General features: G+C 53.5%; 2 protein-coding genes across 5 annotated transcripts; both read left to right on the top strand.

The window, feature by feature from the left end:
• The first annotated feature begins 658 nt into the window (after window positions 1-658).
• On the top strand, window positions 659-3,295 carry DPH2 (diphthamide biosynthesis 2). 3 transcript variants are annotated; one of them, XM_029947329.1, is made up of 6 exons: window positions 659-961; window positions 1,175-1,287; window positions 1,528-1,751; window positions 1,929-2,612; window positions 2,695-2,871; window positions 2,953-3,295. In XM_029947329.1, exons 1-6 carry the CDS (start codon window positions 815-817, stop codon window positions 3,075-3,077), a joined length of 1,470 nt encoding a protein of 489 aa, XP_029803189.1. In that variant the 5' UTR covers window positions 659-814; the 3' UTR covers window positions 3,078-3,295. The 3 variants fall into 3 exon arrangements, with proteins under 3 accessions (XP_029803189.1, XP_029803190.1, XP_029803191.1); XM_029947330.1 differs by lacking the exon at window positions 1,929-2,612; XM_029947331.1 differs by lacking the exons at window positions 659-961; window positions 1,528-1,751 and having other exon boundaries at window positions 1,209-1,287.
• Window positions 3,296-5,847: 2,552 nt separating this feature from the next.
• On the top strand, window positions 5,848-9,170 carry ATP6V0B (ATPase H+ transporting V0 subunit b). Of its 2 annotated transcripts, XM_029949413.1 has the most exons (8): window positions 5,848-6,022; window positions 6,762-6,810; window positions 7,058-7,141; window positions 7,270-7,347; window positions 7,536-7,605; window positions 7,726-7,777; window positions 7,991-8,181; window positions 8,867-9,170. In XM_029949413.1, the coding sequence occupies exons 1-8, from the start codon at window positions 5,956-5,958 to the stop codon at window positions 8,891-8,893; spliced, it is 618 nt and encodes a 205-aa protein (XP_029805273.1). In that variant the 5' UTR covers window positions 5,848-5,955; the 3' UTR covers window positions 8,894-9,170. The 2 variants fall into 2 exon arrangements, with proteins under 2 accessions (XP_029805273.1, XP_029805274.1); XM_029949414.1 differs by lacking the exon at window positions 6,762-6,810 and having other exon boundaries at window positions 5,866-6,022.
• Window positions 9,171-10,018: the final 848 nt, after the last annotated feature.

The following is a 10,018-nucleotide window of genomic DNA, read 5'->3' as shown; positions in this document are numbered from 1 at the left end:
ATAAAGTTTTACATATAAATTAATTTGATCCAGCAATCCTATCAGGAGTGCTATTGTTACAACCTGTATCTTGGGGATGAGGAAACAGTCACAGACATGTTGAGTAAGAAGTAATAGCAGAGTACAATATTCAAACCCAGACAGTCTGGCACCTGAATTGAAAATTAGGCAATGCTACCTGCCAAATGATAGGATGTACATGAAGTGCTTTAACAGATAGGAGCTGCTCAAACTGGAGTTATTTTCAGGGAGTTGCTTTCTTTCTTTTTTTTTTTTAAGTTTATTTAATCTCTACACCCAATGTGGGGCTCAAACGCACGACCCTGAGATCAGGGGTCGCATGCCGCACCGACTGAGCCAACCAGGCGCCGTGAGAGGGCGGTTTTTCTGAGCTCTGAAGGCGGTTTGAACGGAAAAGGAATCGCTGGAGAGGAGGTCCAGGGGAACTACAAGACCCACAAGTCCCCGCGCCTTCTGAGGTAGTTCCGATTGACTGGGGCTCTGAGGCAGATTATTGGTTCACTGTGGGCGGCCTGGCGAGGATTGGAGGGCGGGAGCCGTGCTAGTTTGATTGGTAAAACTACTACCAGCCCCGCCTCAAAAACCCGGAAGTAACCCGATAGTGTGCCAGAGTGTAGTGGTGTAGCAGAGAAAAGTGAATTTGGGTGGGTGGAGGGATGGTCCAAGGGCTGCGCACTGACTTCCCAGCCCCACCGCCCCCGCTAAGTGACTCTGACTCTTTGGGGGTTGCTTTTGAGGACGGGGCCTGAAGCAGGGAGGTCCCTGCTGCTTCCCGCCACCCAAGCTGTGCCTCATGGAGTCTGCGTTCAGCAGCCCCGCCGAGGCAGCGCTGCAGCGAGAGGCGGGCGCTGCCGGAGTACTTACTCCTCTCGTGGACCTGGACTGCGTGTACGAGCTGGAACGAGTCGCTGGATTTGTCCGCGATCTAGGGTGTCAACGGGTGAGGGCAGGTTAGGGAGGGATGGCTCACCTTGGGGTGGGTCGCCCCGAAGATCGGGATCTTGGGGTAATTTTGTGAGGATGGAGGTGCGGGAGGAGTTGCTCCTCTGGGAGGAGGGGTTTGGAAGGTTAGGTAGGGACTCTTGGAAGGTTTTCCTTAAGAGGCCCTCGGTGGAGGAGAGTTTGTTCACGACTCCATGGCTTATGCCTACAGGTGGCCTTGCAGTTTCCTGACCAGCTATTGGGAGATGCTGGGCCCGTGGCTGCACGGTTGGAGGAGACTACAGGGTCGAAGATGTTTATTCTGGGCGACACGGCTTATGGCAGGTGTGAATTTGAGCTTGAAGATTGAGGGTGGAGTAGGTCTACTGATCCAAGGCTCATGGTGTTTCCCCCCTAGGACAGTGTCTGCCCCCAGCGGCTGTTTTTCCTTCCTCTCTTGATACCTGCTCCCCTCAATGACAGTGTGTTCTTTTCATAACATTATTTTCTTCAGTGACCACGTTACCCAGGAAGGACAGCTTTTGCTGATGAGAACCCTTCTCACTAATGGTATCTTTCCTGCAGCTGCTGTGTGGATGTACTGGGTGCTGAGCAGGCTGGAGCTCAGGCCCTTGTACATTTTGGCCCTGCCTGCTTAAGCCCTCCAGCCCGCCCACTGCCTGTGGCCTTCGTCCTTGGTCAACGTTTTGTGCACTTGGAGCTCTGTGCCAAGGCCTTTGAGGCCCAGAACCCAGACCCTAAAGCGCCTGTGGTGCTGCTAAGTGAGCCGGCCTGTGCCCATGCCCTGGGTGAGTGTTTTCGCCTGTGCATGCAGGAAGGGTGGCCCACCTGCTTGATGCCGTGATGCGCCATTTCAGTACTCTCCTATAGAGCTCTCGATATGGCCTTGATCCCATTCTTTGCTTTTGGGTCACATTCAGTCTCTTGGGGATGAAGGGGTTCCTGACACCATCGCTTTCTTCCAGAGGCCTTGGCCACTCTCCTGCGCCCGAGGTACCCGGACCTGCTTGTCTCCAGCCCAGCTCTTCCCTTGCCAGTGGGTTCCTGCAGTCCGGAATCTGAGCCCCTGGAGCGTTTTGGGCGTCGCTTTCCCCTGGCTCCAGGGAGGTGTCTGGAAGAATATGCTGCCTTTTATGTGGGGGGCTCTGAAGCCAGCACTGACCTTGACCTTGACCCAGACCTGAGCCGGTTGCTCTTGGGCTGGGCACCAGGGCAGCCCTTCTTCACCTGCTGCCCAGACACAGGGCGGACTCAGGATGAAGGTGTCCGGGCTGGGCGGCTCAGGGCACGAAGACACTACCTGGTAGAGAGGGCCAGAGATGCCCGGGTGGTGGGGCTGTTGGCAGGCACATTGGGTGTGGCCCAACACCGTGAGGCATTGGCACACTTGCGGAACCTGGCTCAAGCCGCAGGCAAGCGTAGCTATGTGTTGGCCCTGGGGCGGCCCACACCTCCCAAGCTCGCCAACTTTCCTGAAATGGATATCTTTGTGCTATTGGCCTGCCCTCTTGGTGCTCTAGCTCCACAGCCTTCTGGTGGCTTCTTCCGGCCTGTATTGGCGCCATGTGAGCTGGAGGCTGCCTGCAACCCTGCCTGGCCACCTTTAGGCCTGGCTCCCCACCTCACCCATTACTCGGATTTACTGCCTGGTGAGTGGTGCAGTACTGCCTGAGCTGGAAACACCTGGGGCATGGACTTGGGCCAGCATGGATCCTCTTTCTCCCTCTTCAGGCTCTCCCTTCCACGTGCCCCTCCCATCACCTGACTCAGAACTGTGGGACACCCCAGATGTGTCACTCATTACTGGGGAACTCCGACCCCCACCTGCCTGGAAGCCATCAAATGATCCTGGATGCTTGGCCCTGACCTCACGGCCCCAGCTGGAGCTGGCTGAGAGCAGCCCTGCAGGTAAGTGTGCCAAGTCTCTGCTCCCAGCTGAACCCTTTCCATGAATTTAGCCCACTTGGCCTCAGTCCCCTCTCTCTGCAGCCTCATTCCTTAGTTCCCGGAGCTGGCAGGGGCTGCAGCCCCGTTTGGGTCAGACACTGGCCACAGGAGCTGTGAGTGGAAGACGAGGCATTGCCATCGCCTACGATGATGAGGGAGGCAGCTGATACCACGTGGGGCCAGAGACACAGATGGACTTAAGAGCTGCTGCAAGGAACTTTAATACTCCCTGCGTCAACCCCACTCCTCTGCCTGGATCCTTGATGCAGGGGAGAGCAGACAGCCCCTCACTGAAGAAGGGATTCGGCTCTGTCCTGTCCTGGCACTGGCACAAGGCTTAGCATATAGTGGTTTAATAAATGTCTATTGGACTGATGGAGACTGATTTGGGGCTTTCCTGAAGTCTTATGGGTCCATCTGTCCTTCTGGGAGTAGCCCAGGACCTCTGGCTAGTCCCAGTTTCTGGTGTGCAATTGAGGATCTGCCCTTGTCAAAGGTTCCAGATGGTCTAGACTGTGACTTCTCAAATTTGGTACTATTGACAAATTTGGGTCAGATGACTCTTTGCTGTGAGAGACTATCCTTGTGTTAAAGGATGTTTAGCATGATCTCTGGCTTCTGCCCACTAGATGCCCGTGACATACCCCTCTTCAATTGTGATAACCAAAAATGCCCCCCAGACATTGACAAATGTCTCCTGTGGGGCAAAACTGCCCCTTGTTGAAAACCACTGGTCTAGACCTGTGTTGTCCAATAAAGCAACCACTAGACACATCTAGCTATTTAAACATGTATTTAAACTCAATTTCTTAGGGTGCCTAGCTGGCTTAGTCCGAAGAGCATGTGACTCTTGATCTCTCAGGGTTGTGAGTGTGAGCCTTGTGTTGAATGTAAAGACTGCTAAAAATAAACTTTAAAAATAAGTAAAATAGGGGCACCTGGGTGGCTCAGTCGGTTGGGCGTCCAGCTTCAGCTCAGGCCATGATCTCACGGTTTGTGGGTTCGAGCCCCATGTCGGGCTCTGTGCTGGCAGCTAGCTCAGAGCCTGGAGCCTCCTTCAGAGTCTATAATATCTCCCTCTCTGACCCTCCCCCTCTCACACTGTCTCTGTCTCTCAAAATAAATTTAAAAAACACTAAAAAGAAGTCAAATAAATAAAAACACAGTTTTTATTTATAAAAAGCATATTATAAAACATTACATGGGGGCGCCTGGGTGGCTCAGTCGGTTAAGTGTCCAACTTCGGCTCAGGCCATGATCTCACGGTTTGTGGGTTCGAGCCCCACATCAGGCTCTGTGCTGACAGCTCAGAGCCTGGGGCCTGCTTCAGATTCTGTGTCTCCTCTCTCTCTCTGCCCCTTCCCCATTTGCATTGTCTCTCTCAAAAATGAATAAACATTAAAAAAATTTAAAAACTATATATAAAAACAAGCACATTTCAGTGCTTGTTTAGTCACATGAGAGGACAGTGCAGCTATAGGACATTTCTATTATTGCAGGAAGTTATTTTGGACAGTGCTGGTCTACAATGACTCTTAATTTGTTTCTCAGGGAAATCACAGAATCTTGAATAAACTGGATACTTTTACTCCTGTTTCTTTTGATTCGTCAAACACTACAGGTCTGAATTGTATTTGACTGGATTCCCATCCTCATAGTGGAGTTGGGAAGAGAGGGAGTTAAGTAAGCAATCACCACACAGAGAAACAGCACCGTCTGTAAGGAGGGAAGCTGAAGCCCCTGTGGGCACTTCTTCATTCCCCACATTTGCAGAGAAGCTTGGCATGCTGGCATTGTCCAAGGTGTTAAAGAAGCAGGTGAACAGGGAGATGTGGTCCCTGCTTTCAGGGAGTGCCCAGTCTACTGGTAGAGGCAGATTGGTAAAAGGTCCATGGCAACAGACAAGGTGGGCACCAATCGTGTATTCTACAAATAATGTATGGAGTGTGCTAGGCACTGGAAATGCAGCTCAAAAACCCTTTCATGCTGCTTACATTCTCATGGGGGTGAGGGGAGATGGACAAAATAAAGTAATTGGCATGCCAAGTGGTGATAAGTACTATGGAGAACTATAAAGCTGGGAAGGAGTGCAAAGGAGAGTGGGCTGCAACATTCAACAAGACAGTTGGGAAGGCCTTTTGAAGACTGTGAGAAAGACTGAAAGGAAGTTATGGAGTGGGCCGGGTGGATAAGTAGAACAGACAGAACAAGTGCAAGGGTGATGTGCTGGGGGTATGGCTGGTATGTTCAAGGAAGAGCAAGGAGGCCAGTGCAGTCAGCGGGAGAATGTTAGATGAAGTCAGGTAAGAGGCATGGGAAACCGCACTGGGAGAGGCCTAGTGGGCCATTATAAGGACTGTGGTTTTTATTCCGACCGAAATGGCATTTTAAGCCAAAGAGTGACATGATCTGAAGTTTCATAAGGATCACCAGGGCATCCGGGAAGCCCAGAGCAGGTTATCACCCTGCCTCTGGGGTAGAGAAGGCTTTCTGAAAGTGCTTTCTGGGGATCAGTAGGTGTTAACTAGGCAACGGGATGAGCACGAAGAAGAGAGCTTCAGGCAGAGAAAAGAGCATGAGCAAAGTGAGAAAGCATGACACCCTCACGGAACTGGGTAGGACGGCAAGGGAGGGGGCACAGGGGACCAGCAATGGCTTGGAGGCTAAGCTAGGGAGGCCCAAGAGCAGGCTCCGGTGTACTGCAGGGCTGGTGGGCTGAACGGGGGCTGACTGTCCAGGCTGAGGAGGAGCGGAGTTGAAGAGACGCGACAGGGACCACCTAGAGGTCGAGGTACTAATTATGCTGGAGCCTCTTCCGAAGCGCAAGACTACAACAACCACAATCCTCAGTGCTTGCAGTTCCGGCGTCACCAAGTTCTGATCTGGCGGCGAAGCGGCGCAGGGTCACGTGGTGCCGGCGCATCACGTGGATAAGTCAGGTGACCCTGCGGGGCGGGCGGACAGACTGCGGGGCGGACGGCGGACGCAGGGACGCGCGGGTTTAGCTGTGGCCCCACGAACCCGAGTCCCGCCGTCGTTGCCGCCATGACGGGGCTAGCGCTGCTCTACTCCGGGGTCTTCGTGGCCTTTTGGGCCTGCATGCTTGTCGTGGGTGAGGCTGGGCCCTGGCGGGCGGGGCCGACATCCAGTCCGAGCTGGTGGGGCTGGAGCCCAGGGGGAGAAGTGGGGTCCCAGGAATGTTGGGCCCCAGCGCTGGCCTCGAGGACTTGCGTCACGCTTGGGGCTTCTGACCCTGACCGAGGAGATCCAGATCTCCACCTCCTTGAGGAGGGGCGCTGGCGGCGGGAGGTCGGGGCCGCGAGAGCAGCCCCGGTCCCTCTTGATCACCACCGCTTCCTCCCCCATCTCGCTGCTGCCGTCCCTCGCTCCTGATGGGCCTGCTTCGGTCACGAGCCCACTATTCAGTTCCTCTTTTGACGGTCGTTTTGCCCTCCCCCCACCCACAGCTTGTTGGGTAAACAGCGGCTCAGATTGGTCTGGTGGAATCCGGTGTTCCCGGCCAGAGCTCCCGCTTCCCTCTTTTCTCCAGCGTTCAGGCCTGCCAGGAGCTGCCGGTGGGGGCACTTGGTCTGGGAGGTGGAGTCACGGGGCGGGGGCATATGGTACTGAGGGAGTGGCAGAAAAATGGAGGCCTGAGCACAGGGATTTGAATAGACAGCCCTACTTTCACAGAAAGGCCAACCTGAGGACTCTCCCTTGACCTAGGTGTAGGCAGACCTTCGGGGAGGTTGCACATCAGCTGGGCAGCACTTTCTTGTCTAAGTTGAGAAGCTTCTCTTTAGAGAGCCGCCTATAACCCCCCACCCCCTTTTTTTTCCTCACTGCTGCAGGAATCTGCTACACCATTTTTGACTTGGGTTTCCGCTTTGATGTGGCATGGTAAGGGAGGGCCGGGAGAGGATTCCCCTAGGAGCTTTCCTACAGCCTTTCCTCTCTGACCTAAGATCTCTACTCTACCCCATCCCCAGCTTCCTGGGATATGGACCTTTGGGAGATATGAAGTGTTTTGTCCCAACATCCAGGACGGGCGGGGGGGGGGGGGCGGGGCTTGGCAGGTTAGGGGCTGGATTTTGTGCCCCCTTCTTCACCAGGGCTGAAATTGCTTTCCTGCTTGTTTTCACACCAGGTTCCTGACTGAGACTTCTCCCTTCATGTGGTCAAACTTGGGCATCGGTCTAGCAATCTCCCTGTCTGTGGTTGGGGCAGCATGGTGAGTGTTGAGTGGTGGGACTGAGGGGAGGGGCTGAGTCATAGCAGGTGGTGTCAGTGGGTCCTTAGTCATCCTGGGGGCAGTGACAACCTTGGGCTCTGTTCATCAGTTTCTTATCCTTCCACCAGGGGCATCTATATTACTGGCTCTTCCATTATTGGGGGAGGGGTGAAGGCCCCCAGGATCAAGACCAAGAACCTGGTCAGGTAAGTGTAGGGTCCTCGGATGGTTGTCAGAACCATCTGCATTGTGAGCTGCATATTTGTTTGATCTGACATGTTGCTCCTGACCAGCCTTCTGATGGAATGGGGTGTCCGCTGGGGACTCTCTGGGGGAGGAAGTTTGGTTTCTTTCTGATCTTTCTCCTTTCCATCCCCACGCCCACCACTACCAGCATCATCTTCTGTGAGGCTGTGGCCATCTATGGCATCATCATGGCAATTGTGATTAGCAACATGGCCGAGGTATGGAGAACCAGGGTAGGGTGGGCATCTATTTCAGTGTGTTCTGTACAGTGCTTAGTGATATTGAGGGAGGGGAGTGGCATAAGGAGTGGCTTCTGATTACTTCTCTGCCTCCCACAGCCTTTCAGTGCCACTGACCCCCAGGCCATTGGACATCGAAACTACCATGCAGGTAGGTGGATGTGTGAAAGAAAAAAAACTGGGGCTTCATGTCTGTTTCTCCCCTTCCATGGCCCAGCTTAGACTCGTTTTGTTAATCTTTCACTTTGTTTGGCCTACTTTGCTGAGTTGGGGTAGTGATTGGCCCCATTAGTCCATCTTGGGCCCTTGTCCTCCTCTCCCCTTGCACCTGGCTTGGCCTCAATACGCTTTTCCATCCCCACAGGCTACTCCATGTTTGGGGCTGGCCTCACAGTGGGCCTGTCTAACCTCTTCTGTGGAGTCTGCGTGGGTATCGTGGGCAGTGGAGCTGCCCTGGCTGATGCACAGAACCCCAGCCTCTTTGTAAAGATTCTCATCGTGGAGATCTTTGGCAGTGCCATTGGCCTCTTTGGGGTCATCGTTGCAATCCTTCAGGTGATGAATCTCCCGGGGAACCTATGTCCTTGTCCCCAGACTCACTGTCCTTCCAGAATACCATAGTGCTCCCTTTTCCATATGTAACCATAGAACCTCCCACCACTTCATTCCCATCTTTTGGTTTTTCTTTTTGAAGTTTTCCAATCTGGTATCATTAAGAACTGTAATGTTTATTTTCCTGCTGCATTGTGTCTTTGTCTTTCATTAAGTCTTTCTGTTCTGTTATTTCTTGTCTGTTTATTTGTAGTCTAGACTGGGTTGGGATCTTGGCTGTGTGTCAGTCTGTCTTGGTGTGTTTGACTGTGTTTCTCAGGGCTTGTGTATATGTCTGCTGTCAGTAGGACAGCATGTCTGAATTGTGTGCGTCTTGACTTTGACAGTGTGTAAGCGTGGCTAAGGATCAGCCAGACGGTCTGAATGGGACTGAGTGCTTAGCTGGGTTGACTCTTGGTGACTGGTCCTGACCATATGCCACTTCTTTTCATCTCTCTGTCCCATAGCCTGACTCTGTGGTTGTCTGTTCATCCGTGTTTGTCACAGCATGCCCATGGTCTAGTCATCCATCTGTTGTATGTTGTAGTCTGTCCATCCTGCCATGGGTTTGCTAGGCCTGATCTGTCATTTGCCACTGTTTTATCTATTGCTCTGTCTCTGTCTGATTTCTCCTGTTCTTCTTTTGCAGACCTCCAGAGTGAAGATGGGTGACTAGATGATCTGTATGGGTGGGGCCGTGTCCCACTCTTATTTATTTGTGGTTTTCCTGGGACAGCTGGAGCTGTCACCCTTGGCCTTTCAGGGGGCTTAGTGTTCAAGGGCCCTCCCTGCACTCACTCCTCACTGTCAGCTTGGAGGCACTGCCTGGCTGGAGCCTCAGTGTGGGAAGTGCGTCGCTGATGACCATGTGCAGCTGTGCACCTGTGTCCCACCTCCACCTCTCACCCATCTTCCCAGTGTCTGTGAAATAAACGTGGCATTTGTCTGGGTCAGTGTCGCCTCTGTTGCCTTCTTTCACTACTTTCTTTCAGGGCGGGAGGATAAACAGGCCTGTAGGCCTCAACCTACCATGCCAGGCTCTTGGCACTTTTCTGGCTCATACATAGTTTCTACTCTGAACAGAACCAGTTCCTGGGTGGGGAGGCATGGTGCTGGGCTGAGGACGCTAGCCCTGAATATCTTTATTGAAAGGAACAAGGGGGTCTGGGGATATGGACCCAGGTGTTTGTGTAAGGGAAGGGTCTGTCCTCCTAGTCCCATGTCTTTGAGGTTTTGTCTGCTAAGCCCAGATGAGCCATCTACTTACCTGGCTCTACCCTCCGGCATCCATCACCCTCTACCCCTAGGGAGCTTGGAGCCCATTCATTTGCCTCTAACCCAGCGCCATCTCCTGCCAGTAACAAATTTGAGTCCTTGTTCACAGGGCCCTGTCCAGTTTCTCCCACTTCTGTGCAGTCTCTTACCAACCTCCTGTTAACTCTAGAAGCCCCTGCCACACACATCTGTCCACGCCTTTAAGGGCCCTGCTCAACTGGCAGCCCCCTCCACTGGCTGCTGGCGGACCTTTAATCCTGTTCCCATGGATGAATTGACAAATCCCTAACCTCCCTGTTTTAGTCGCCTAACTTCCAGCCCCTTCTTTGGCGGAGTTCGAGCTCCAACCCACACCCACTCCGAAATGGGTCCGACCCACCCACTGTGCCCCATCCACGCCCCGAATCCAACCTCTGGAGTGACCTTACCGATTTCTTCCGTCCGTCTCCGGTCCCCTGCCACCCCTGTCCTCTCGCTCCGCCGCGCTTGGCCGCCGGCGGGAGGGGCGGGCGGCGGAGGCGCGCGG

This window comes from Suricata suricatta, chromosome 8 (genome assembly GCF_006229205.1).
Source record: "Suricata suricatta isolate VVHF042 chromosome 8, meerkat_22Aug2017_6uvM2_HiC, whole genome shotgun sequence".
In the NCBI taxonomy this organism is placed as follows: domain Eukaryota; kingdom Metazoa; phylum Chordata; class Mammalia; order Carnivora; family Herpestidae; genus Suricata; species Suricata suricatta.
This window is presented reverse-complemented; position numbering and strand designations above follow the sequence as displayed.

Bases quoted from the DNA above. Each gene is read 5' to 3' on its own strand.
- DPH2 (XM_029947329.1), top strand. From the start codon at position 815: ATGGAGTCTGCGTTCAGCAGCCCCGCCGAGGCAGCGCTGCAGCGAGAG. The intron at 1,752-1,928 runs GTGAGTGTTTTC...GCTTTCTTCCAG, and splicing joins GGCCTGTGCCCATGCCCTGG to AGGCCTTGGCCACTCTCCTG. The intron at 2,613-2,694 runs GTGAGTGGTGCA...CTCCCTCTTCAG, and splicing joins TTACTCGGATTTACTGCCTG to GCTCTCCCTTCCACGTGCCC.
- ATP6V0B (XM_029949413.1), top strand. From the start codon at position 5,956: ATGACGGGGCTAGCGCTGCTCTACTCCGGGGTCTTCGTGGCCTTTTGG. The intron at 7,142-7,269 runs GTGAGTGTTGAG...TCCTTCCACCAG, and splicing joins TCTGTGGTTGGGGCAGCATG to GGGCATCTATATTACTGGCT. The intron at 7,606-7,725 runs GTATGGAGAACC...TGCCTCCCACAG, and splicing joins TGATTAGCAACATGGCCGAG to CCTTTCAGTGCCACTGACCC.